We start from the raw sequence: 25939 nt of genomic DNA on the forward strand, positions 1-25939 counted from the left end.
CCACTCCCTCCCTCCCTCCCGTCTCCCCACTCCCTCCCTCCCTCCCTCCCACTCCCTCCCCCCTCCCCCCCCACTCCCTCCCTCCCTCCTGTCTCCCCACTCCCTCCCCTCCCTCCCGTCCCTCCCCCTCCCGTCCCCCACTCTCCCTCCCTCCCCCACTCCCCCCTCCCTCCCTCCCTCCCCACTCCCTCCCTCCCTCCCCCGTCTCCCCCTCCCTCCCTCCCCCTCCCGTCTCCCCCACTCCCTCCCTCCCTCCCGTCCCCCCTCCCTCCCCCTCCCTCCCTCCCTCCCGTCTCCCCACTCCCTCCCTCCCTCCCCGTCTCCCCCCCCTCCCTCCCTCCCGTCTCCCCCACTCCCCCTCCCGTCCCCCCTCCCTCCCGTCTCCCACTCCCTCCCCCCGTCCCCCCACTCCCTCCCTCCCCCCGTCTCCCCACTCCCTCCCTCCCTCCCGTCTCCCCTCCCCCTCTCCTCCCGTCTCCCCACTCCCTCCCTCCCTCCCGTCTCCCCACTCCCTCCCTCCCTCCCGTCTCCCCCACTCCCTCCCCCGTCTCCCCTCCCCACTCCCCCCTCCCTCCCCTGTCTCCCCACTCCCTCCCTCCCCACTCCCCCTCCCTCCCGTCTCCCCCCCCTCCCTCCCGTCCCCCCACTCCCTCCCTCCCTCTCCCCCCTCTCCCTCCCCCTCCCTCCTCCCCACTCCCTCCCCGTCTCCCCACTCCCTCCCCGTCTCCCCCTCCCCCGTCCCCCACTCCCTCCCCCGTCTCCCCACCTCCCTCCCGTCTCCCCACTCCCTCCCGTCTCCCCACTCCCTCCCGTCTCCCCACTCCCTCCCGTCTCCCCCCTCCCTCCCCCACTCCCTCCCGTCTCCCCCTCCCTCCCGTCTCCCCCCACTCCCTCCCGTCCCCCACTCCCTCCCTCCCCACTCCCTCCCGTCTCCCCACTCCCTCCCGTCTCCCCACTCCCTCCCGTCTCCCCCTCCCTCCCGTCTCCCCACTCCCTCCCGTCCCCCTCCCCCCCGTCTCCCCACTCCCTCCCCCGTCTCCCCACTCCCTCCCCCTCTCCCCCACTCCCTCCCGTCTCCCCACTCCCTCCCGTCTCCCCACTCCCTCCCGTCTCCCCACTCCCTCCCGTCTCCCCACTCCCTCCCGTCTCCCCACTCCCTCCCCGTCTCCCCACTCCCTCCCGTCTCCCCACTCCCTCCCGTCTCCCCTCCCTCCCGTCTCCCCTCCCTCCCCGTCTCCCCCTCCCCGTCCCCCCCCCCTCCCCCCGTCTCCCCCTCTCCCCACCCCCCCTCCCCCCGTCTCCCCACTCCCTCCCTCCCCCCGTCTCCCCACTCCCTCCCCCCCCCCCCCCCCTCCCTCCCGTCTCCCCACTCCCTCCCCCTCCGCCTCCCCCATCTCCCTCCCCGCCGCCTCCCCCCATCTCTCCAGGATCCAGCAGGAGGTGCCCAGCCAGGCAGTGTTGGAGCAGGAGATGGTGTGGATGAAGGAACACTTGTCTCAGCTGGGCTCTCCTGTGGTGCTCTGTCACAACGACCTGCTCTGCAAGAATATCATCCACAACAGCAAAGAAGGTGAGATATGTCATCAGTTTAGAATATCATCCTCATCATCCACAACAGCAAAGAGGATGAGATATGTCATCAGTTTAGAACATCATCCTCAACTGCAAAGAGGGTGAGATATGTCATCAGTTTAGAATATCATCCTCATCATCCACAACAGCAAAGAGGATGAGATGTCATCAGTTTAGAACATCATCCTCAACAGCAAAGAGGGTGAGATATGTCATCAGTTTAGAACATCACCCAGGTGATCATCCACAAACTCGCATCATCCACTTAATTATAACATCCAAATGTTACTAATTCCAACCTCTCCATTTTCTCCAGGCCATGTCCGGTTCATAGACTATGAATACTCTAGTTACAACTATCAGGCCTTTGACATCGGGAACCACTTCAACGAGTTTGCTGGTAAGAGGAGATACATGGGCTGTATCTTAGTCATGACGTGTGTATATGTATGTAATGTGTGTGTGAACCTGTGTGTTTACAGGTATGAGTGAGCTGGACTATGGGCTGTATCCTAGCCGTGAGATGCAGCTGGAGTGGCTGCGTGTGTATCTGCAGGCGTACAAACTGTCCACTAAGAAAGGAGAGGAGGTCAGCGACAGAGAGCTGGAGAGACTCTACATACAGGTCAACAAGTTTGCTCTGGTGAGGAACACGCACTCTCTCTCTCCATCAGATGACTTGGTAGATGCTGGGCTGAAACGTTGATTAGTTTGACCCTGTCTAACCTTTGACCTCTCTGTAGGCATCACACTTCTTCTGGGGCTTCTGGGCACTCATCCAGGCCAAGTACTCCTCCATCGATTTTGACTTCCTGGGGTAAGTGTGTGTTTGTGTGTAATGGTCTCCTGTGAAGTGATGTTAAAAGCTGTTGGTCTGCCTGTCTGTCTGCCTGTGGTGCATGTGAGTGAAAGGGATCATTTAATGTGGATGACAGACTGAAAGACAAACCCTGCAGCACGGTCAAGCTCTGTGGTACAACAGTTTCCACAAACACAGTTTCCACAAACACAGTTTCCACAAACACAGTTTCCACAAACACAGTTTCCACAAACACAGTTTCCACAAACACAGTTTCCACAAACACAGTTTCCACAAACACAGTTTCCACAAACACAGTTTCCACAAACACAGTTTCCACAAACACAGTTTCCACAAACACACACGCAGAGAAAGCTGACCAGTAGAGAAAGCGGGGAGAGGGCCTGTGAAAAGAAAATTGGCGTAGAGAGTGAGAGCGGTCTTGGGCCTGCAGAGGTGAAACTGACCCTGGTGGTTTGAGTGTCTGCAACCCAATCAGTCCTGCAGTGATGACAGAACTGTCCCCCCCGGTCACCTGTATGAATGACATATTGCTCTTGACAGTTTAACAACCAGTCAATTGGAGCTGTCTGGGCTATTGTTATGGCTGCTATTGGATACTTGGTGCTCTCATTAAGTCAAAATGGAATTCTCTTCCGCTCTTTCAACACTTCCTTTCCCTATCTCTTCCCCCCCCTCCCCATCTCTCCTGCAGGTATGCTGTGCTGCGCTTCAACCAATACTTCAAGACCAAACCTGCAGTGATGGCTCTACAGATCCCAGAATGAGAGGAGGAGAAGAGGGACCCCATCACTGGCACTGACCAGTGGAGCAGACACACTTTGAGCAGGAGAGGGCTGTGCTGGGGGATGAGGGACAAAAGTTGGGGTTGAGCATTATTAATGGGGTCGAGGGGTGGGGTAAATAACATTTAGAGGGCCGAGTGTGGATGGACCACAACATTTTTTCCAAACTCGGTCCCTGGCAGCAAGTGCAAATACTATTTAATTCCTCTTCAACTCTGTCCACCTCATCAAGATTCCCCAAAACAGCCAGGGGTGGTCTGTGTGTAAATGTGTCTTTATTTATTTATTCTGTGAAGAATTGATTGACCTACTGACGTAAGATTAATTCCCCAGGCAGACTGGTAGCTGAAACACTAGCTGAGTCCGGGAGCATTTGGTGCCAACATGGAGAACAGTGTGCAGACAGTTGTGTATTTATGGGCTCTGAGTTTTCCCTGTGGTTGTGTTCAAGGTGTGTAGTGTAGGAGAGAGGGCAGCCAGCCTGTCCTTAATGTAGGCACTGATCTGAGAGGATTTCTTAAGCAATATGGTCATGGTTTCACCATGAAAATAGTGTATTCGTTCAACTCAGATCTACACGAAGTGGCTAGGAGTTGACGTAGACCTGAAGTTGTAGTTGCTTTGCAGTGAATGTGGCATTGCCGTGTAGGTTAGAGGGGCTAGCCACGGCAAGACGGTGATATGGTCCTTTACTAATGTCTGTGACAGCAGAGCTGCCTCCGTGGCCAGGAGCAGCTTTGTGTCACTGGTGCTAGACTTTAAACCAGGGCCCTGTTCTCCCTCTGCCTCTTTTCCACCACTTTAGCTTTTATAGTTATGGTGACTCGCTCTGTTAAACTTTGCACTCAGACTACTCTGAAAATCACAACCTCAATCACCTCTGCCTTCCCCAGTATCTGACCCCTCTTCCTCCCCCTTTCTCTCACCTCCCTCTGCCCTTTTACACTTCCTCGACTCTCTTGATTGGCTGAGGTGGTGGAGGGACTTTTGCCTGAAGTGCACATATTCACGGTAACATCCCAACCTCCATCCATTCAGTCATAACTTCCCTAAAAAGGAGCCAGAATCTTATACAATAGGTTATTGCGTAAACTGTCAGAGCCAGTGCTTCAAAGGGTGTGGAATCGCTAACCCCAATGTTGTTCTGAAGCTTATCAGGATGTGAGTGAGGTGGCCAAGGACAAGACAGCAGGGTAAAGTCCACACTGAGCCAGCAACCACTTCCTTCTCTGACTGACATCATGATCTTTGGAGGAACTCTTAACACCTTCCTTTATCCCGGTCCCCCCTCCCTTCCTCTCCAGCCCTCTCAGATCAGAAGATCAACATGTAAGGGGAAGTAGAGGAGAGCCGTATTAGGATGTCATAAGCCTGTCCTGTGATCCCTGGCTGTCTCCTGTTACTGACAGGGTTAATAATTCACCGATATAGGAGGCTGGAGGCTTGATGTAGGATTGTGTCTATTCTATACAGTACATTTCTATCTGCAACATTCCAAACCATTTATGTCATTGAGTCAGCGGAATTGGTTGAGAGAATCTTGTAGTGTTTCCTAAATGGATGGTCAAGGCCCTCTTGTATACATTTTTAAAGGCCGTTATGGACAGAGACGACACTTTGAAAGGCTTCAGGTGAGTCACAGCTCACCACCAACTGTTCTGTCGGCCCAGGGTTGAACTAACAGGTGACAAAGTGCAATGAATTCCTGTTTATCGTAGATGTACATATGTGAATGTGTTTCCTTTGAGTTGACCGTAACATTTCAGTGAGACTTAACTGTATTCCTGTTAGGGTGCATCTCAACCATCTTAGAGTGGATTCCTTTCCTTCATCTACACTAATAGGAAACAATTAGATTGATGACAAATGAATCCACCATATTGCTTTCATCCTGTTTTCAGACGTGTGGTGCTGAAGGAGAGAAGAGGGAGACACTAGATGGAGACTGACCATAAGAGTAAGAGGGAGACACTAGATGGAGACTGACCATAAGAGTAAGAGGGAGACACTAGATGGAGACTGACCATAAGAGTAAGAGGGGGAGACACCATAAGAGGGAGACACGGTGGTCGAATGTCAAGATGTTCTATGCACCAAAGCACTCCTGGTGGTCTGTGGTTACATTCAACTAAACTAGTCAGACACTAGATTGCCAGGCTACAACAGAAGTGGCAACATAGGTTAATGGTTGAGCTTTGTGATTAGAAAGCAACAGACTACTTCATGCTAGCATGGCCAGATAGATGACTAAATTTCTGCTTCCTGAATGCACAACCAAAAATGACCCTGGGTTTCATGGAAATGCACCCCACTTATTGAAGTGGTAGACCAACTACGGCAGGCTAGGGCTGCTTTCCTCTTCTTAAATATGCCCTTAACTCCCTTCACAAAATGTAAATGATTATGCTTATTGCTACTACTAGTCTTTTTAGAAACTCCCTCCAGCCTAACACCTATCCAATCCTCTCAGATCTTTGAGGGCAAGCCAGCAGGAGGGGTTTGACTAGGTCTACTAGTCAAATCTATAAAGTAGTATTTTTATACACTACTACAGCACATACCTTCACTGGACAAATGTTGAAAGAGCTTTTGAATGTGTCCTAGAAGACTTTTTTACATTTGAAGTAAAGGAAGTAAGTTCCCCATTTAGAAAAATAGCCAATAATACACATGTAGGAAGTTAAATGTGCGCTAATGTGGGACTTGATTTTATTCTTTCAACATAACCCTGTAGATATGTGCTGACTGGAAGGGTTACATCCTGACGGTGGTAATTGTAGACTAGAGATGTGTTGAAGGGCGTATTCATGTTTTCATTTTACGTTGTCTATATACACATACCAAAATGGTTAGCTTCATAAGGCTTGCAGTTCATTTGCAAATAACTTAAACACTACAGAAAACTAGATTCTACTTTCTCCATATTTTCTTTTTTGACTGTTGAATTTTAGGTGAGTGTAGGGAGTCAGCGGTCGTAAATACTAAGACATACTGTGAATTTGACTGTACAGTGATCCTCCACACTTGAGTGCTGGGGAGAGTAACATTGGTTAGTAAATATTTCCATTAAACGTTGAACTATTTGTTGTGTATGTGAGTGACAGAACACCAACCTTGAAGGGGCAATAGGTTTTGGCTTCACTAGTTTCCTGCGACCTGTCTGGCCCTGGGAATACCACCAAGGGGCTCCACTACTGAAGATGTCCTCTAAAACACATCCTAATACACTGCTCTGATGACATTGCATTTCTATAGGAGTTGACTTCTATGCATTTGGTCAGTAATATATCATGATTTATGACTGTGTATTTGCCTTCTAGTTTCACTATAGGCCCGGCTGATAAGCAACTGTTTATGTAAGGTCCTAAATATCATTACCATGAGGACTGGGGGTGGAAATTCACCTTGGTAACCTCAGTCAGTATGGTAAGAACTCATGATTGGACTCCTGTGGCGATATAGGAGCACGTGATTGCAGCTGAACACACAGAAAAGATAACAACCAAATTTATTATTTTCCAAAAAACAAAACCACAACTTAGAAAACATACAGTAAAAGGTACACCTTTAAATTACACAGGCTCTTATAAACAAAATAAAATCTATCTATATTTACAACAGCAGGGGTGACAACAGGTGACAGTTCTCTTCTGGGTTTGTGTCATAATTAGATAAACATGTTTCTCTGATACAGTCTCTACAGTGCCATCCCCTTGGCTCTGGGTTGAAGTTGTCCTTAACGTTATAGGAAAAGATGTAAAACTGACCGTAGATCAGTGGCCACTTCATCCTGCTCACCAAATGCTTTACAACAGGGTAACAGCAACTAACCACAGGCCTGCCTCAGTTAACAATACGCTTACACCACAAATCTGACCTCTTCTGTCCAGTACATTGTGATGAAGGCTGTATCCCAACAGTCAAATGGATTCCTATTCTGTTTTTCTCCTCCATCTGCACTGATAACATGGGTTGAAAACCTTCATTTCACCTGTCCAGTTCTTTCAGGTCAGCGCAGATGGAGACAGAGCGGCATTAAGACTATTGAGATGGAGCACTGTTGTGTCAAGGCAAACTGCAGTACATGGACAGAGCAACAGCTGTGGTCAAGACAACAGGCCAGGGTGTCAGAATACACAGACAAAGGGTTCAGGCCAACCTTTGCGTTCAATACCCACACACACACTCAAAGAAACACACATTTTACAGAACATTTGTATAACATTCTGTGACAAGTACATTGTAAACCCGCGTTCAAAATAAATTGATTGAAAGACATTATGCACACATCACATACAGCTTGTACACAACTAGAGAACAGAAGGATGAGATCAATCTAGAATAAGGGCTTGGAGGGAGATTCCTTAGACATTTCTCCTCATTACACTAGATGTCACTGCTGATCAACTACTATCGCAAGTGCAAAAACTGAAACACTGGGTGCATCCTGATAGTCTAAAGTGGCTTCCTTTACTCCACCTGCACTGATGTGAAAGAACTTGACAAGTGAAAGAAACTCTCGCACAAGGAATCCCCCATATTGCCTTGTCCTGTTTTGTTGTCAGTGCATATGAAGGAGAAGATATAAGGAGACAAGTTTATACTTTAGACTACTTTGGTGCAGTCTGAGTCTGTTTGGAAAGGAGATGAGGGTTCAGTGAAAGTGCATTCTGACAGAGTGCATCTCATTACCTATGCTATTAATGGGGGTTATTCAACCTCTGTCATCTGTAAATATTGGTAATAAAAAATGTTTTAAATAATCTTTCTAGCGATCGGGATATTTCATGGTGCTGTGCCCATCCCAAACAGCAGAGGGCAGCACTCTCTGTCAGAATCAAAATCAGATTTTTTTTTAAAACCTTTATTTTACTAGGCAAGTCAGTTAAGAACAAATTCTTATTTTCAATGACGGCCTAGGAACAGTGAGTTAACTGCCTGTTCAGGGGCAGAAAGACAGATTTGTACCTTGTCGGCTCGGGGATTCGAACTTGCAACCTTTTCGGTTACTAGTCCAACACTCTAACCACTAGGCTACCCTGCCGCCCCGCGTCGTTAGGGAGAGGTCAGATGTTTCATACCCTGGCCCTAATATTTTTAAGGATATGGTCTAGAAATAATAGATGTGTGTTTAGGGGAAACATCTATGTCAATGCCTGTGGGTGACAGTAATGAACCCCAAGTCTAATCCAGTGTATCTCAACTCATTCCACATTGTGAATGTACCTTTATTACGAGCAACATGGACAGACCAATCTATGATTCATGACCAATGATCTTTTAGATTCAACGTTGTAACAAACAACTGTCTCCTACTAACCCTAACATGTCATGGGCTCTGCTGACATGGTCATATCACATGGCTAAGATATAACCGTTGAACTCTGACACACTTGATGTGGACCAAGATCCCCTTCATCACACACACACACACACACACACCTTTTCATTCAGTTGTCTACACACACTCTCCTTTCTCTCTGTCCCTCCCTCTCAGCCAGTCAGTGAGGAGAAGTAGCTCTCCCTTACTCCTTTATCCCTAATAAAACTCTCCCTCTCTCTCCCTTCCACTCAGTCAGTCAGTGAGGACAAGTAGCTCTCCCTTACTCCTTTATCCCTATTAAAACTCTCCCTCTCTCTCCCTTCCACTCAGTCAGTCAGTGAGGAGAAGTAGCTCTCCCTTACTCCTTTATCCCTATTAAAAACCCTCCCTCTTCCTCTCTCCCACTCAGTCAGTCAGTGAGGAGAACTAGCTCTCCCTTACTCCTTTATCCCTATTAAAAACCCTCCCTCTTCCTCTCTCCCACTCAGTCAGTCAGTGAGGAGAACTAGCTCTCCCTTACTCCTTTATCCCTATTAAAAACTCTCTCCCTTCCTCTCTCCCACTCAGTCAGTGAGGAGAACTAACTCTCCCTTACTCCTTTATCCCTATTAAAAACTCTCTCCCTTCCTCTCTCCCACTCAGTCAGTGAGGAGAACTAGCTCTCCCTCACTCCTCTCTCCTCTGTCACTCTCCTCCCCCTCGCTGTACGGTGGTCTCTCCCTCTCTCTGTGGAGGGGAGTGGGTGTGATCTGCCCGTCAAGTCTGCGAGGAGGCGGAGCCTCCAACCCTCGTGGCAGGTAGTGCTCCAATAGCGCGGGGTGGAATGGCACCGTCGGCATGGAGACCGTTCCACCGCCGCCTGGGTATTGGCCCTCGCCTGGGGTGTAGTGCAGCTTCTGCGGCTCTGATTGACTGGAAGACAGACAGAGACAGGACGTTGGTGCTGGAATGTACAACAATTCCCAAATCCTTGTCTAAATCTGAAAGGACTGGATAGGTGTTTGCCCTGAGGCATAGTTGTATGTAGGAGTCTACCACCATGTCTCAGGACATGTCCATACCCAGAGAAGAGGACTGGACTGAAGAGAACAAACCCCTCGAAGCTGCTGTTACTCAAGAGCAGTTTTACAGTCATAGTGAATAAAACTCTGCTCTATTGTTGTCTATGATAGAAGACATAACCAGCTGTAGGCCTGCATTTCTATTTAACCACAGTGGGTTTGTTTGTGTTCTTACAGAAAAAGCACGAGGGACTAGAGCAGAGTTTGTTTCGCTAAGAGCTCTCGGCATAAAATCAACTCAGGTTCTCTTCACTATCAGAGCCAATCTCTAACAGAACATCATCTCCAGTGTGTGTTACCTGTGTGTGTATGCCCCTCTCTGCTCCTGTCTCCTGCTCTTCATCATGGCTTTGTACTCGCCCACCCTGAGTCTCCGCCCCTCCACGATGCAGGTGCGTTTGGGGCGGGGCTTGTATTTGTAGTCGGGGTAACGCTCCAGGTGCTGTCGGCTCAGCCTGGCCTGCTCCTCATAGTAGGGCTGCTTCTCCTGGTTAGACATAGACTTCCATCTAGTTCCTGGAGGGAAGGAGGGACACAGACAAAACAGAGAGAGAGACAATGTCAGACTAAAGAACAGAGGACTTTCTGTACAAGAATACATAGGCTTTTCCTAGTTAGGAAAGGGGGGGCAGCATTGGAGTGGGTCGAGAGCTTCAATTTCCTCTGTGTCCAAATCACTAAGGACTTAAAATGGTCCACACACGTGCGCACAGTTGTGAAGAAAGCGAGGTTGAAAAGGTTTGGCATTGGCCCTCAAATCCTCAAAAAGTTCTACAGCTGCACCACTGCTTGGTATGGCAACAGCACCGCCCTCTATCGCTTGGCACTACAGAGGGTGGTGCGGACAGCCCAGTACATCACTGGGGCCAAGCTCCCTGCCATCCATGACCTTTATATCAGACGGTGTGAAAGGAATGCCAGGAAAATCATTAAAGACAGCAACCAACCAAGCCATAGACTGTTCTCTCTGCTTCTGCATGGCAAGCAGTACGGGTGCATATGGTCTGATACCAACAGGTTCCTGAACAGATTCTATGCCCAAGCCATAAATAAGACTGTAGCCGTTAGCTATTTACCAGTGAGTTGACCCTTGTAAGTTAGTTGGGAGGGAGGGAGGGAGGGATAGCATGAGTGTCTCCAGTGCTCCACAATGGAATGGCATGTGAGTGTTTGGTCAGAGGAAAGGGGTGCGTGGCTGTAGCCAGACTACGGTTAGCAACTGCACATGGGGACAAAGATCATACTTCTTGGAGAAACGTCCTCTGGTCTGATGAAACAAAAATATAACTGTTTGACCATAATGACCATCGTTATGTTTGGAGGAAAAAGGGGGAGACTTGCAAGCCGAAGAACACCATCCCAACCGTGAAGCATGGGGGTGGCAGCATCATGTTGTGGGGATGCTTTGCTGCAGGAGGGACTGGTGTACTTCACAAAATAGATGGTATCATGATGGAGAAAAATTATGTGGAAGTTAAAGTTTGGTCGCAAATGGGTCTTCCAAATGGACATTGACCCCAGGCACACTTCCAAAGTTGTGGCAAAAAGGCTTAAGGACAACAAAGTCAAGGTATTGGAGTGGCCATCACAAAGCCCTGACCTCAATCCCATAGAAAATATGTGGGCAGAACTGAAAAAGCGTGTGCGAGCAAGGAGGCCTACAAACCAGACTAAGTTACACCAGCTCTGTCAGGAGGAATGGGCCAAAATTCACCCAACTTATTGTGGGAAGCTTGTGAAAGGCTACCTGAAACATTTGACCCAAGTTAAACAATTTAAAGGCAATGATACCAAATACGAATTGAGTGTATGTAAACTTCTGACCCACTGAGAATGTGATGAAATAAATAAAATCTGAAATAAATCAACTCTCTACTGTTATTCTGACATTTCACATTCTTAAAATAAAAGTGGTGATCCTAACTGAGCTAAGACAGGGAATTTATGCTAGGATTAAATGTCAGGAATTGTGAAAAACTGAGTTTAAATGTATTTGGATAAGATGTATGTAAACTTCTGACTTCAACTGTATCATCATCACTCCAGTATCCCTGCACATTGTAAATATAATGTTGGATACTGACCCTGTATATCGCCTCTTACTTTCTCCTGTTCTTCTCATTTCTAATTTTATTTCTCGTATGTTTTTTGTTCTACCTTCTGTTATTTTTAGTACTACAGTATTGTTGGGTTTAGAGCTGGCAAGAAAGCATTCCACTGCACTTGTGCTCGTGACATTAAGACTTGAAACTAGTTGGACACAGACTTCCAGAGAAAGGAGTTAGCTGAACTACGTTCGATGGGGAGGGAGGGGAGAGGAGAGGGATAGCATGAGTGTCTCCAGTGCTCCACAATGGAATGGAATGTGAGTGTTTGGTCAGAGGAAAGAGGTGCGTGGCTGTATTTGTGTGTGTGTGTGTGTGTGGGCGGGGGGGTTCCTGTCACCGGGGGAAGCAGGTGGCAGATCGTGCCCTCGCTTGTCCCCTCTGTGCCAGGACTACAGGAGGTGACACACCCGGAATAGATACACAAACAATATTTATACAAAGACTATACACAAACACACAATTACAATGCTCATTGACTGACAGCATGTGTGTGTTTTGCATGTCAATTCAATTTCACACGACTCTATTAACCACAATTAGTGCATTATTTATGCCCCGTGTGTGTGTGTGTGTGTGTGTGTGTGTGTGTGTGTGTGTGTGTGTGTGTGTGTGTGTGTGTGTGTGTGTGTGTGTGTGTGTGTGTGTGTGTGTGTGTGTGTGTGTGTGTGTGTGTGTGTGTGTGTGTGTGTGTGTGTGTGTGTGTGTCCATGCTCACCCAGTATCTTGCTGATGGAGGAGTTGTGCATGTCAGGGAAGGCCTGTAGTATCCGTCGCCTCTCGTCTTTGGCCCAGACCATGAAGGCGTTCATGGGCCTCTTGATGTGGACGGAGGAGGGGGGACTGCGAACCTCTGCAAACAACCCCACACCAGGAGCAGACAGGGGGCCTGCAGGAGGGGGACAGTCAGTGACCAACAACAAATCTACTTTCCTTCAAGTTCACTGGTAAAAGAACAGGAAAGGTGAAAACAAATACTGGACAAGAAATCCTCCGTTGCTTTCCCCTGCTCTGTGTGTTCAGATCAGTGTAGATAAAGGAAAGGAGAACACTAACCCTAAGCTCTAGACTCACTATGATGCTTGCCCTCTACCATCTAAACCACATGTTATTTTTGATCAGGCAGTTTTGGAGGGCCTACCCTCAGAATCACTGCTGTGGTGGTCCTCGTTGGTTTGGCGGGTTTGTCTGTTCTCTCCCCGGTCTTGGTGTGGCAGCCTGTCGCTGCGACCAGACTCCTTATGCTCCTACACAGAGACAGAGAGAGTAAGACACACACCTGACAGACACAGGCCTACACCTGTACCCACATGGGTACACAAATTTGAATGTTGTGGCCGTAAAAAGAGGTCTGAAGAGAGCATTTATCATTTTCCGTCTCTCTGTGTGTGTGTGTGTGTGTGTGTGTGTGTGTGTGTGTGTGTGTGTGTGTGTGTGTGTGTGTGTGTGTGTGTGTGTGTGTGTGTGTGTGTGTGTGTGTGTGTGTGTGTGTGTGTGTGTGTGTGTGTGTGTGTGTGAACAGCACTCTTTCTGGCTGAGCAGGGAGAGGTTTCTCATGTCAGCCGGTGTTTGAAAGCAGGGGTGGAAACGCAAAAGCAGGAAATAGAGGGATGAAAAGGAGAGAATTGTGTTTTCAACCTGAGGGAAGGAAAGAGAGGATTTCGGAGGGGTGAAAGACATAAGGACTCTCCTCTATGATGGCACCAAATGCTCCACATGACATTGTCACTGCTGAAGAAAGGACTTGTCTTGGAGATTTTGGTGCCACTGTGGAGTCCATGAAAAGTCTACATTTCAAACACACATGGCCGAACACTGTATCTATGACTCTGGAGAGAAAAGGAGGAGGAGAGCGAGAAGGCGGAGAGGAGGGGAGCGGTGTGTTACAGTGGACAAAGGAGAAAGGTGAGTCATCACCAGTGTTTATAAGAACACTGTTATGAGTTTACAGCAGCTGTTGTTCCTGCTTGAGGACATGGCTGAGACTTTCTCAGTGTGTGTGTGTGTGTGTGTGTGTGTGTGTGTGTGTGTGTGTGTGTGTGTGTGTGTGTGTGTGTGTGTGTGTGTGTGTGTGTGTGTGTGTGTGTGTGTGTGTGTGTGTGTGTAGCTGAGACATTCTCCAGTCTATAACAGCCACTGTGAGACCACGGATCCCTGTAACCCTAAACCTGGCCCTGAACCCACCCACGACCCTAAGCCTGCGTGTGTGACAGGAGAGTGACTGTAGACAATGGCTTACCATCCTGGCAGTGCAGTCTCTCTCTCGCTCCCTCTCTCTTCCGCCCGGCCCATGACTCCACAGCAGCTGCTGGGCATCGTGGATGGCCTGGGTCACCACATCCCCCTCTCCCAGGAAACCTGTGAGTGAGTGAGTGAGTGAGTGAGTGAGTGAGTGAGTGAGTGAGTGAGTGAGTGAGTGAGTGAGTGAGTGAGTGAGTGAGTGAGTGAGTGAGTGAGTGAGTGAGTGAGTGAGTGAGTGAGTGAGTGAGTGAGTGAGTGAGAGAGAGAGAGAGAGAGAGAGAGAGAGAGAGAGAGAGAGAGAGAGAGAGAGAGAGAGAGAAAAAAGAAGAAAAATCAGGGAAGAATTGTCATTAACAGCTCAAATGGGCAGGGCACAGACAACGGGTTGCAAATGTCAATATAAAAGTGAGTCAAAGTATCGGAGTACAACCTATTGCATCTGAGAGGAAACGGGGATGGTAGCACACAAGCCCTGAAGTCAAAGGAGGAACAGGTTCTCTCACCACACACACACACACACAGTCAGGGTGTTGACATGTCTTAAGCTGAGGAATGGCATGAGCGGAGGTAGGCGTGTGTGTGCGTATACATAAAGGCAGTTAATTAGGTACACCCATCTAGTACCGGCCCGTATTTGCCTCCAGAACAACCTGAATTATTAGACTTTCAAATATTGCTCAATTGGTGTCAAAAGACCTAAGGGGTGCCAGGAAAATATTCCCCATACCAATACACCACCAGCCTGTACAGTTGACACCAGGCAGGATGGGACCATGGACTCATGCTGCTTACGCCAAATCCTGACTCTGGCCATCAGTATGATGCAACAGGAACGCAACAGGAACCAGGATTCGTTGGACCAGGCAATGTTTTTCCACTCCTCAATTGTCCTGATAGCTGATAGTTGATAGCAGTGGAACCCGGTGTGGTCGTCTGCTGCAATAGCCCATCCCGACAAGGACCGACAAGTTGTGCATTCTGAGATGCCGTTCTGCACACTACTGTTATACTGCACCGTTATTTGTCTGTTTGTGGCCCGCCTGTTAGCTTGCACGATTCTTGCCATTCTCTTTCGACCTCTCATCAACGAGCTGTTTTCGCCCACAGGACTGCCCATGACAGTGTGCTTTTTGTTTGTCACACCATTCTTGGTAAACCTTTTCGCGCGTGAAAAGCCCAGTAGGTCGACAGTTTAAGATACTGGAAATGGCGTGCCTTTCATCGACGATCATAACAGACTCAGTTGCTTAGGTCACTCGTTTTGCCCATTCTAATGTTCAATCAAACAGTAACCGGATGCCTCGATGCCGGTTTGTCTACTTTATATGGCAAGTTACGGACTTGTGACTGTCTGTAGGAGTGAACCATGTGTAGCATTTTCATGTACCTACCAAACTGGCCGGCGTGTGTGTGTGTGCGCACTACCATTTTAAAAAGTTTGAGGTCACTTAGAAATGTCCTCATTGTTGATTTAAAAAAATGTCCATTAAAATTTTTAAAAAATGTCCATTAAAATAACATGAAATTGATCAGAAATACAGTGTAGACATTGTTAATGTTGTAAATTACTGTTGTAGCTGGAAATGGCTGATTATTTTTATGGATAATCTACATAGGCGTACAGAGGCCCATTATCAGCAACCATCACTTCTGTGTTCCAATGGCAAGTTGTGTTAGCTAATCCAAGTTTATCATTTTAAAAGGCTAATTGATCATTAGAAAACCCCTTTGTAATCATGTGCACAGCTTAAAACTGTTGTTCTGATTAAAGAAGCAATACAACTGGCCTTCTTTAGACTAGTTGATTATCTGGAGCATCAGCATGTGTGGGTTCAATTACAGGCTCAAAATGGCCAGAAAAAAAGAACTTTCTTCTGAAACTTGTCAGTCTATTCTTGTTCTGAGAAATGAAGGCTATTCCATGTGAGAAATTGCCAAGAGACTGAAGATCTCGTACAACGCTGTGTACTACTCCCTTCACAGAACAGCACAAAAAAATGTTGTGATGATTATGTTATTTTAAATGGACAAAAAATGTGTGCTTCTTTCAAAAAGAAGGACATTTCTAAGTGACCCCAAACTTTTGAATGTAGTGTATGTGTGTGTATACTGACCTAGGTTAAGTGCAGGCCGTGAAGGGCTGTCTCTATGGTTGTCCCTGGGTCTGTACCCACCCTGAAGAGTCAGCGAGCCCAGCTCAAAGATCTGCGGGCTGGGGCTCTTCCCCATGTCCATCCCCTTGGGCTTGGAGGTCAGATTCAGAGGCTGGCTGGCTTCCTAAGGGGATGAAAGACAAAAGAGTAGACAATTAGCGGTGTGTCAGCCCAACACAAAAAAACACATTCCGAATACACTGCTTACTTCAGTCAATATAAACGCACACACAACTTCCAATTCTCATCAAAGTCACACAAAAAAAACACACCCATGTATGGGGTGTGTGTGTGTGTGTTAGGGTTATGAATGACAGATTTGGTGTGTCACAGCTTTCCTTTCACTGTAGTGTTTCTTTAGTCTAGCCTTTTTTTTTGTCTGTGCTTTCTCTCTCCGGTCTTTCTTTTGTTTAGTGATTGTCTAGTGATTTACGTGATGCCCTTTTCCACTTGTGCAACAGTGCAGACAGAGCATGACTGCATTGTGCACGCAAAGGCACACAAACACACAACTGTGAACAGGGTGTGGTGTATTTGTTCAGTTGTTCACTGTCCCAGATACCAGAAACATGCATTGTTCATTTGGAGTGCATTGTTTTGACAGCATTTTCAAAGATCTCCCAGCCTGTATCTGTAGTATTAAGAGAGATGGCTTCCTAGGTACATACATACCTCAGGCCTTTACCAAAAACATGACATGCTTATCAAAATACAAATATCCATGTACTATAGTGCTGTATTAGGCATGTAACCTGTGCAACGGGTGCAGCTGTAGGTGCAGTGCATTCGGAAAGTATTCAGACCCCTTCACTGTTTTCAAATGTTGTTACGTTACAGCCTTGTTCTAAAATTGACGAGGAAAAAAAACAAATCTGAAAGAATCTACACACAACACCCCATAATGACAAAACCAAAAACATTTTTGCAAACGCTTTGCTATAAGACTTGAAATTTAGTTCAGTTTCCATTGATCATCCATGAAATGTTTCTACAACGTGATTGGAGTCCACCTGTGGTAAATTTAATTGATTGGACACACACCTGTCTATATAAAATGTCCCACAGTTGACAGTGCATGCCAGAGCAAAATCCAAGGCATGAGGTCGAAGGAATTGTCTGTAGAGCTCCGAGACAAGATTGTGTCGAGGCACAGATCAGGGGAAGGGTGCCAAAAAACATGTCTGCGGCATTGAAGGTCCCCAAGAACACAGGTGTCTCCAACATTCTTAGAAGTTTGGAACCACCGAGACTCCTCCTAGAGCTGGCCACCCGGTCAACCTGAGCAATTCGGGGTTTGGCGTAAGCAGCATGAGTCCATGGCCCCAAAGAGAGAGAAAAAATTATCTCAGGTCTGATGAAACCAAGATTGAACTCATTGGCCTGAATGCAAAGTGTCACGCCTGAATGAAACCTGGCACCATCCCTACGGTAAAGCATGGTGGTGGCAGCATCATGCTATGGGGATGTTTTTCAGCAGCAGGGACTGGGAGACTAGTCAGGATCAGCAGAAAGATGAACAGAGCGAAGTAAAGAGAAATCATTGACGAAAACCTACTCCGGAGCGCTCAGGACCTCAGACTGGGATGAAGGTTCATCTAACAGCACAACGACCCTAAGCACACAGCCAAGACAACGTCAGAGTGGCTTCGGAACAAGTCTCTGAATGTCCTTGAGTGGCCCAGCCAGATCCCAGACTTGAACCCGAACGAACATCTTGACCTGAAAATAGCTGTGCAGCGACGCTCCCCATCCAACCTTACAGAGCTTGAGAGGATCTGCAGAGGAGAACGTGGAGAAACTCTCCAAATACAGGTGTGTCAAGCTTGTAGCGTCATACCCAAGAAGACTCAAGGCTCTAATCGCTGCTAAAGGTGTTTTTAAATAGGAATATAATTCCTTTAACAGCGCTTCAACAAAGTACTGAGTAAAGGGTCTGAATACCTATGTAAATGTGATATCCGTTTTGAATATTTATTACATTTGCAAAAATTTCGAAAAAAAATAGTTTTTGCTTTGTCATTATGGGGTATTGTGTGTAGATTGATGAGGGGAAAAAAACTATTTAATCCATTTTATAATAAGGCCGTAAAGTAACAAAATGTAAAAGTCAAGGTTCTGAATACTTTCCGAATGCACTGTATGAATGCACTGTATGAATGCACTGTATGAATGCACTGTATGAAGCAGAGAAAACATTAACCTGTCTTTATTGACAGCATTTGGTTACTTTCCAATTCACCTTATTTTATTCCATCTGGAAAAGGTCTTACTGTACAGTATAGTATAGTAATAGATGAAAAGCACTACCTGACGGAAGGTACCACTGGGCCTTTTCACAGGGGTGGAGTGAGAGTTCTGCAGCAGCTGCATGGGATAGTCCACTGCAAAATAAGAAGGGGGAGATGAAAGCTTCACAATCTCTGTCACAAGGGAACAGAATCAATAATATCTAGACATTATCTGCACTATCATCATGCCGACTCCACCACAGATTGAAGTGTATGAGCAGGGGAAAAGGGGGTTTGACTGAGGTTACTGACCACAATACAATCTGAAAGGGACTGCTGCTCCTTCTATAGCAACTTATACAGTACATAGCAACAAGATAAACAAAACAGAGATGCTAAATTGACCATTGTTTTGTTGTTTCAGATTGACATTGATGATACATTAAAAGTCTGCAGAGATCACTTGATGTCAGCATGTTACTCTTTTGTTTTCATAGTATATGAGAGGATTGAGTGTTTATAATGAACCAGTGAGTAATCTAAACCATGTCACAGCCTACCAATGGGCCCCAATCTACCCTCATTTTTTGGAAGCACTGCAGCTGGGCCTTGGAATTAATGGAGAGGATGGCTGCCGTTTTACGGGAGCCATCCTAACCAATTGTGCTATTTGGTGTGTTTTCACATTGTTTGACCTCATTTCTACCAGAATGTCACATGTGCAACCTGAGAAAAAAAATAAAGAAAAAAATAACTCTAGACCACCTTTACAAAGCTCTCCCTCACCTTCCATTTGGCAAATCTGACTATAATTATATCCTCCTGAATCCTGCTTACAAGTAAAAACTTAGGCAGGAAGTACCAGTGACTCGCTCAATACGGAAGTGGTCAGATGACACGGATGCTACACTACAGGACTGGTTTGCTAGAACAGACTGCAATATGTTCTGGGATTCATCCAAGGGCATTAGGGAGTATACCACCTCAGTCACCGGCTTCATCAATAACTGCATCGATGACGTCGTCCCCACAGTGACCGTACATACATATCCCAACCAGAAGCCATGGATTACAGGCAACATCCACACCGAGCAAAAAAGCTAGAGCGGGTGTGACTCACCTGGCTTGCAGGGGATTGGCTGCAGAGGCATGGTCATCTGGTTGTCGGCAGTGACAGGGAGTTGCTGGGTGTTGGGGTGGAAGGCTGGGATCATCACGTAGGGCATGTTAACCTGCTGAGACCAGGTCAGACAGAGGGCACAAGGTCAGTCCCACTCAGAGTTACCCTAACGTTACTTCTAAATTCTGTTATGAAAATAGCATGTCATTTGTAGAGGTCTCGTCTCACCTGGATCTGTTGCTGAAGCAGGTTGATTTTGTGCTGCTGCTGGATCAACTGCTGCTGCTGTTTGGCAATCTGGAATTAACCACACAAAGCTTAGTCCAGATACACTCCGGTTATGGTCAATGTTATGGTTTAGGGATCAGAGTGTGTGAGTTGTGCCAGGGGTCAGAGGTCAGGATCACCTGTTCCTGCTGCTGTCTGGCCAGCTCCATCTGCTGCTGTTGTTTCTCCAGCAGCAAGGCAGCCATGTTCCTCTGCTCAGAGTGGGCTCCCAGCAGCTGCTCCCTCAGACCACCCAGCTGGTTGATCATCAATAACAACTGCAGCTCCTTCTCTGCCAGAGACTCTGGAGTGCCTGGGAAGGAAGGAGGAGAGGGAACAAGAAAGAGAAAGGAGTACAAACATGATTATACATAGAGACACAATTAGATATAGGAAGCAGACGGGCAGGCAAGCAGAGACTGACAGACAGCTGGAGAGACCGGAAGGACAAAGCACTGATGGGTGAGAGGTAAAAGGTCAAGGGTTAGGGGTAAAAGCTCACCTTTCAGGTGGTTGCCTCCCAGGGGGCTTTTGTCCAGAAATTTCTCCCTCCAGTCCACACTTAGAAGCTTCTCTATGGTGGGCATGACTGCCAACAGGAAACAGGACAAAGATGTGTTACTTGTTGTTGTTCAGCCACCATATTGTATGAACAACGGAATTAGATTGTGTACGTGTGTGAATCAATGCAGTAGTTCAAATTTCAAGGTCTGCTACTTTGTAAGGATTCCAATAGAAAGGTACTTTGTGTACTTTCTCTTTAAAAATAAAAACAGCCAAGGGGAATTCAATGCAATTCTGTAGCCAGTGAACAGGAGCACACAGAGCTAAGGCCAACTCTTCTGGCCGTCTCAGAGTCTAAATGGGATGCTTTGTAAAAAAAAAAGAACTCAACACCTTCACCTCTATCAATGTGCGGGAGAGATCTCTATAGAGCAAAGCGATGATCAGAAACAGATTACACTGGGGCGCAGACGAGGTGTATGTTTGCCATACCTTCGCTGACAGTGGGGTGCATGTGTCCCTCTGGTCGGTGGTTGTACCCCCTGCTGCCCCCCTTCATCCCAACAGGACTCTGTCTGAGAAGCTGTTCCTTACCAGGAGAGCCCTCCTACCAAGGGCAGGGGAAAACATTGTTAGAACACAATCATATAGCTAACAAACTGTAGCTAGCTTGTCTGTGATAAACATAGTACAACCAGATCTGCACAAGTGCCTATAGGCAAGGACTAGTGGGATTGGGAAGCAGACCTGGATAAACTTTTTTTTTAAAGATTGTTTAAACATGAAAAAAATGGGATAAGTTTATTACTGAGGGTGAGCGGGAGAGGGGAGGAGTCAGCTGTCTAGACTCCGGTCGTTCCATTGGCTGATGTCCTGACCAATCACAGGCAGGAGAGGAGAGCTGCTCTGCCCTGGTATGGGCTCCTCCCCCTTCTCCTCCAGACTCCTCCAACTTCACACTGACGCCCACCATGCTGACATCACCGCTGGCATGGAGATGCAGCGCTGGGGGACTGGGCTCCACCATTCTGGGAGGGAAATGGGGGGGGGGGGGGGGGGGGGGGGGATAAAAATAGTGGTGTGAGGGGGTGGGGGGCAGAAGAACCATTCAGGTGAATAGATAGCCTTGCTCACATGGACTATTCCCCCTCAGGAGACTGAAAAATTTGTCATGGGTCTTCAGATCCTGAAAAAGTTATACAGCTGCACCATCGAGTGTTGCATCACTGCCTGGTATGGTGACTGCTCGGCCTCCGACCGCAAGGCACTACAGAGCGTAGTGCGTACGGCCCAGTACATCACTGGGGCCAAGCTTCCTGCCATCCAGGACCTCTATACCAGGCGGTGTCAGAGGAAGGCCCTAAAAATTGTTAAAGACTCCAGCTACCCTACTCAGACTGTTCTCTCTTCTACTGCACCCACCGTAAGCGGTACCGGAGCCCCAAGTCTAGGTCCAAAAGGATCTTAACAAGCCATAAGACTCTGCAAATGGCTACTCAGACTATTTGCTTTGTCCCCCCCCCCCCCTCTTTCATGCTACTACTAGTACAGCTCCCGCTCAGCCCAGTCAAAACTGTTCGCTGCTCTGGCCCCCCAATGGTGGAACAAACTCCCTCACGACGCCAGGACAGCGGAGTCAATCACCACCTTCCGGAGACACCTGAAACCCCACCTCTTTAAAGGAATACCTAGGATAGGATAAGTATTCCCTCTCACCCCCCCCCCCCCTTTAAGATTTAGATGCACTATTGTAAAGTGACTGTTCCACTGGATGTCATAAGGTGAATGCACCAATTTGTAAGTCGCTCTGGATAAGAGCGTCTGCTAAATGACTTAAATGTAATGTAAATGTAATGTAATGTACTTCTACTCTCTGTTTATTATCTATGCATAGTCACTTTAACTCAACCTACATGTACATATTACCTCAATTACCCTGACTAACCTGTGCCCCCACACATTGACTCTGTACCCGTACCGTACCAGCCTCACTGCTGTTATTTTACTGCTGCTCTTTAATTATTTGTTATTTTTACATACTTATTTTTCTTAAAACTGCATTGTTGGTTAAGGGCTTGTAAGTAAGCATTTCACTGTAAGGACGACCCCTGTTTTATTCGGCCCTTGTGGCAAATAACATTTGATTTGACGTAGGGGGAAAGCAACGCAAATGCTGTTCTGACACATTTATGACAGGGGATGCAGCATATTTTTGGGGGGCCTGATATACATATGTTCTGATAGTTCTGATAGTTTGGTAGGCTGTGTTAATCAACTTGTCTACAATTAAATAAATGTAGCTTCTCTTTTGTCATTATGTTGCCCGAGAAGACTAACGTTATATTAACACCTGCTCAACAGAATAATGTAATAGATCGATAGAAGGAAGGATTCAATCTAGTTGACATTGGTAAGGTTCGCAACCCGCGCATCACACACACACACACACACACACACAGACCACCTTTCTCTGTAATGTGACCATAAGCTTTCCAGGCGTGACCATCTCTGGGTCTCTGAGCTTTGTGTGTGTGTGTGTGTGTGTGTGTGTGTGTGTGTGTGTGTGTGTGTGTGTGTGTGTGTGTGTGTGTGTGTGTGTGTGTGTGTGTGTGTGTGTGTGTGTGTGTGTGTGTGTGTGTGTGTGTGTGTGTGTGTGTGTGTGTGTGTGTGTGTGTGTATAGAAACCCCTGCTTTGCGTAGGGAACAAAGGATATACTGTGAATATGTCACACAAACACAAGTCAACTGTACCTTGAAAACCAAACTTCTAGTTTGGGACACATTGTAGGTCTCAGGGAAAGTTAATCATCATGACAAGGCGAAGACTGCACATCAAACACACGAACAGAACGAGACCGAGAGACGGAGAGAAAGAGTGAAAGAGAGAGATGGAGTGAAGGACAGGCTAAGAGAGCAGAGAGAGATGGAGTGAAGGACAGGCTAAGAGAGCAGAGAGAGAGAGAGAGAGAGAGAGAGGATGAACCTTAATGAACTCTGACTTTAGCTGCGTTTTTTCCCCACCTCCACTGCAGGAGGAAAGAAAAGCACCTCCACTGCAGGAGGAAAGAAAAGCACCTCCGCTGCAGGAGGAAAGAAAAGCACGCCAGACAGGAGAACAAAACAAACAGAACACAGGGCGAAAAGTGCACATATATAGAAATAAAGGGAGAAAAAAAGCCATTGTTAGACGGAGGGAACAAAGGAAGCCGGGACAATGGGCAAAAGACGGACAAAAGCCGCGGCCGCAGGAAACAGTGCAGATAACAATGCCAGCGGAATGTGCCGACCGACTCCGGGACCGGGGGAAAATGCAGAGCGCCACCATTCTGCCAAGCGCATAGTGATTAGAGTTCCTCCCCCCGTTCCCCCTCTCATATTCTGTCTCTAACAAAGCAACCTGCCTTCCAGAGGCCACGGCTCTAAACCTGTGTGTGAGTGCTATAGTGAGTGAGTGAGATATGAACCAATCCATTCACCAAAACCTTTTAAATAATATGGGGGGGTTCTGAAGATTACCAGTCCCAGGTGTGTATATGAGGGGGTGGAGATGAACTGTGTCTTCCGTATTTAACCCAACCCCTCTGAATCAGGGGGGTGCCTTAAATCGACATCATGGGAGCAGTTGCTGTTGGGGGTTACTGGGCAGAATGACAGATTTTTCCACCTTGCTGACTCAGAGTCGAACCAGCGACCTTTCGGTTACTGGCCAAACCCCTTAACCACTAGGTTATAGAGGATGGGCAAACATGCAACAACCTTCCGAATCCACTCAAATCCCTTTCCTCTACACACCTCAAGCTTTTCTTCTTCACCTCAAACACTCTGTTCATTTTACTGTTCCTATTTTTAAGGATTGATGAGGTTTCCCTGTGGGGGTGTTGGTGGCATTCAGCATCCTGCTGTGGAGCACAGGAAGTTATTCCTGGGCTTCTTAACAGCATTCTCATCAGCGTTCCAAAGTGGTTGGCTTATAGAGCTAACACATGTGGCTTTAGACTGTCACCCGTGTGTGTGTGTGTGTGTGTGTGTGTGTGTGTGTGTGTGTGTGTGTGTGTGTGTGTGTGTGTGTGTGTGTGTGTGTGTGTGTGTGTGTGTGTGTGTGTGTGTGTGTGTGTGTGTGTGTGTGTGTGTGTGTGTGTGTGTGTGTGCACGCGAGAGAGTGTCTCACCGCTCTGCCTGTGTGTCCAACACAAAGGCATGCCCAGAATCTGAGTCACAGACCTGCTGACAGCCAGGTATGCATTAAGGTGTGTGTGTTTTCTGAGTTTGGGGTCCAACACATCTAATCTTAGAGTTAAACAATGCCGCCACGTCACAGCTCAGACAATGCTTGGGCTCGCCTCCCCTCAGCCCTCCACAGCTTATCAGTGCTCTCCACACAAATCTGAGGTACATGTACACCTTCCATGTTTATAACAAACTGCATCCATGCGGAACTTGTGTGCATGTGGATTTGTGAATTGCAAAGTGTGATTTGAATAAGTTGAATATCAACACTTACACAGTTTAGCATATGTTATAGCGGGTGCAGCAAAATGAGTATGTTACTACCTCTGAAAAATGAAGTAAAAATGTCAAAAACAAGTACACAAATAATAATAATCCATTATAAAAATAATAACTCAGGAATGTCAGGAGGAATACAGGTAACCACCCAAATAACACTATCAGTTATCCAAATGCAATCTATGCGTATATACACCCAAAATACACTGCTCAAAAAAATAAAGGGAACACTTAAACAACACAATGTAACTCCAAGTCAATCACACTTCTGTGAAATCAAACTGTCCACTTAGGAAGCAACACTGATTGACAATACATTTCACATGCTGTTGTGCAAATGGAATAGACAACAGGTGGAAATTATAGGCATTTAGACATGCTCTGCTTCCTGGCTGATGTTTTGGTCACTTTTGAATGCTGGCAGTGCTTTCACTCTAGTGGTAGCATGAGACGGAGTCTACAACTCAGACAAGTGGCTCAGGTAGTGCAGCTCATCCAGGATGGCACATCAATGCGAGCTGTGGCAATAATGTTTGCTGTGTCTGTCAGCGTAGTGTCCAGAGCATGGAGGCGCTACCAGGAGACAGGCCAGTACATCAGGAGACGTGGAGGAGGCCGTAGGAGGGCAACAACCCAGCAGCAGGACCGCTACCTCCGCCTGCAACATCCTCCAGCATGACCGGTTTGGCGGTGGGTCAGTCATGGTGTGGGGTGGTATTTATTTGGGGGGGCCGCACAGCCCTCCATGTGCTCGCCAGAGGTAGCCTGACTGCCATTAGGTACCGAGATGAGATCCTCAGACCCCTTGTGAGACCATATGCTGGTGTGGTTGGCCCTGGGTTCCTCCTAATGCAAGATAATGCTAGACCTCATGTGGCTGGAGTGTGTCAGCAGTTCCTGCAAGAGGAAGGCATTGATGCTATGGACTGGCCCGCAAGTTCCCCAGACCTGAATCCAATTGAGCACATCTGGGACATCATGTCTCGCTCCATCCACCAACGCCACGTTGCACCACAGACTGTCCAGGAGTTGGCAGAGGTCATACAGGCACGTGGAGGCCACACACACTACTGAGCCTCATTTTGACTTGTTTTATGGACATCACATCAAAGTTGGATCAGCCTGTAGTGTGGTTTTCCACTTTAATTTTGAGTGTGACTCCAAATCCAAACCTCCATGGGCTGATACATTTGATTTCCATTGATAATTTGTGGGATTTTGTTGTCAGCACATTAAACTATGTAAAGAAAAAAG

At 47.3% G+C, this 25939-nt stretch overlaps 2 protein-coding genes across 5 annotated transcripts in view; one reads left to right on the plus strand and one right to left on the minus strand.

Annotated features, from left to right (window-relative positions):
• The window catches only part of LOC124004344 (ethanolamine kinase 1-like), a 19745-nt gene extending 13485 nt beyond the window's left edge, over positions 1 to 6260 (plus strand). Inside the window, exons 5-9 of the mRNA XM_046313176.1 lie at positions 1428 to 1570; positions 1889 to 1972; positions 2055 to 2215; positions 2316 to 2389; positions 3087 to 6260. Of these exons, the coding sequence (XP_046169132.1) occupies positions 1428 to 1570; positions 1889 to 1972; positions 2055 to 2215; positions 2316 to 2389; positions 3087 to 3159 (535 nt within the window). The 3' untranslated portion in view covers positions 3160 to 6260. The remainder of the gene's footprint in view (positions 1 to 1427; positions 1571 to 1888; positions 1973 to 2054; positions 2216 to 2315; positions 2390 to 3086) is intronic.
• Positions 6261 to 6668: 408 nt separating this feature from the next.
• LOC124004343 (transcription factor SOX-13-like) overlaps positions 6669 to 25939 on the minus strand; it is a 50046-nt gene continuing 30775 nt past the window's right edge. For 3 of the 4 annotated variants that reach the window (XM_046313174.1, XM_046313175.1, XM_046313171.1), the window contains exons 2-14: positions 20988 to 21207; positions 20672 to 20786; positions 20178 to 20264; positions 19816 to 19988; positions 19637 to 19705; positions 19409 to 19523; positions 18368 to 18441; positions 16022 to 16184; positions 13906 to 14024; positions 12808 to 12913; positions 12385 to 12555; positions 9861 to 10077; positions 6669 to 9412 (exon numbers count right to left, since the gene is read on the minus strand). In XM_046313174.1, coding sequence (XP_046169130.1) covers positions 9139 to 9412; positions 9861 to 10077; positions 12385 to 12555; positions 12808 to 12913; positions 13906 to 14024; positions 16022 to 16184; positions 18368 to 18441; positions 19409 to 19523; positions 19637 to 19705; positions 19816 to 19988; positions 20178 to 20264; positions 20672 to 20786; positions 20988 to 21206 — 1902 coding nt within the window. In that variant the 5' untranslated portion in view covers position 21207 and the 3' untranslated portion in view covers positions 6669 to 9138. The remainder of the gene's footprint in view (positions 9413 to 9860; positions 10078 to 12384; positions 12556 to 12807; positions 12914 to 13905; positions 14025 to 16021; positions 16185 to 18367; positions 18442 to 19408; positions 19524 to 19636; positions 19706 to 19815; positions 19989 to 20177; positions 20265 to 20671; positions 20787 to 20987; positions 21208 to 25939) is intronic. The other variant, XM_046313173.1, reaches the window with a different exon arrangement.

Source organism: Oncorhynchus gorbuscha, linkage group LG18 (genome assembly GCF_021184085.1).
Source record: "Oncorhynchus gorbuscha isolate QuinsamMale2020 ecotype Even-year linkage group LG18, OgorEven_v1.0, whole genome shotgun sequence".
Classification (NCBI taxonomy): Eukaryota; Metazoa; Chordata; class Actinopteri; order Salmoniformes; family Salmonidae; genus Oncorhynchus; species Oncorhynchus gorbuscha.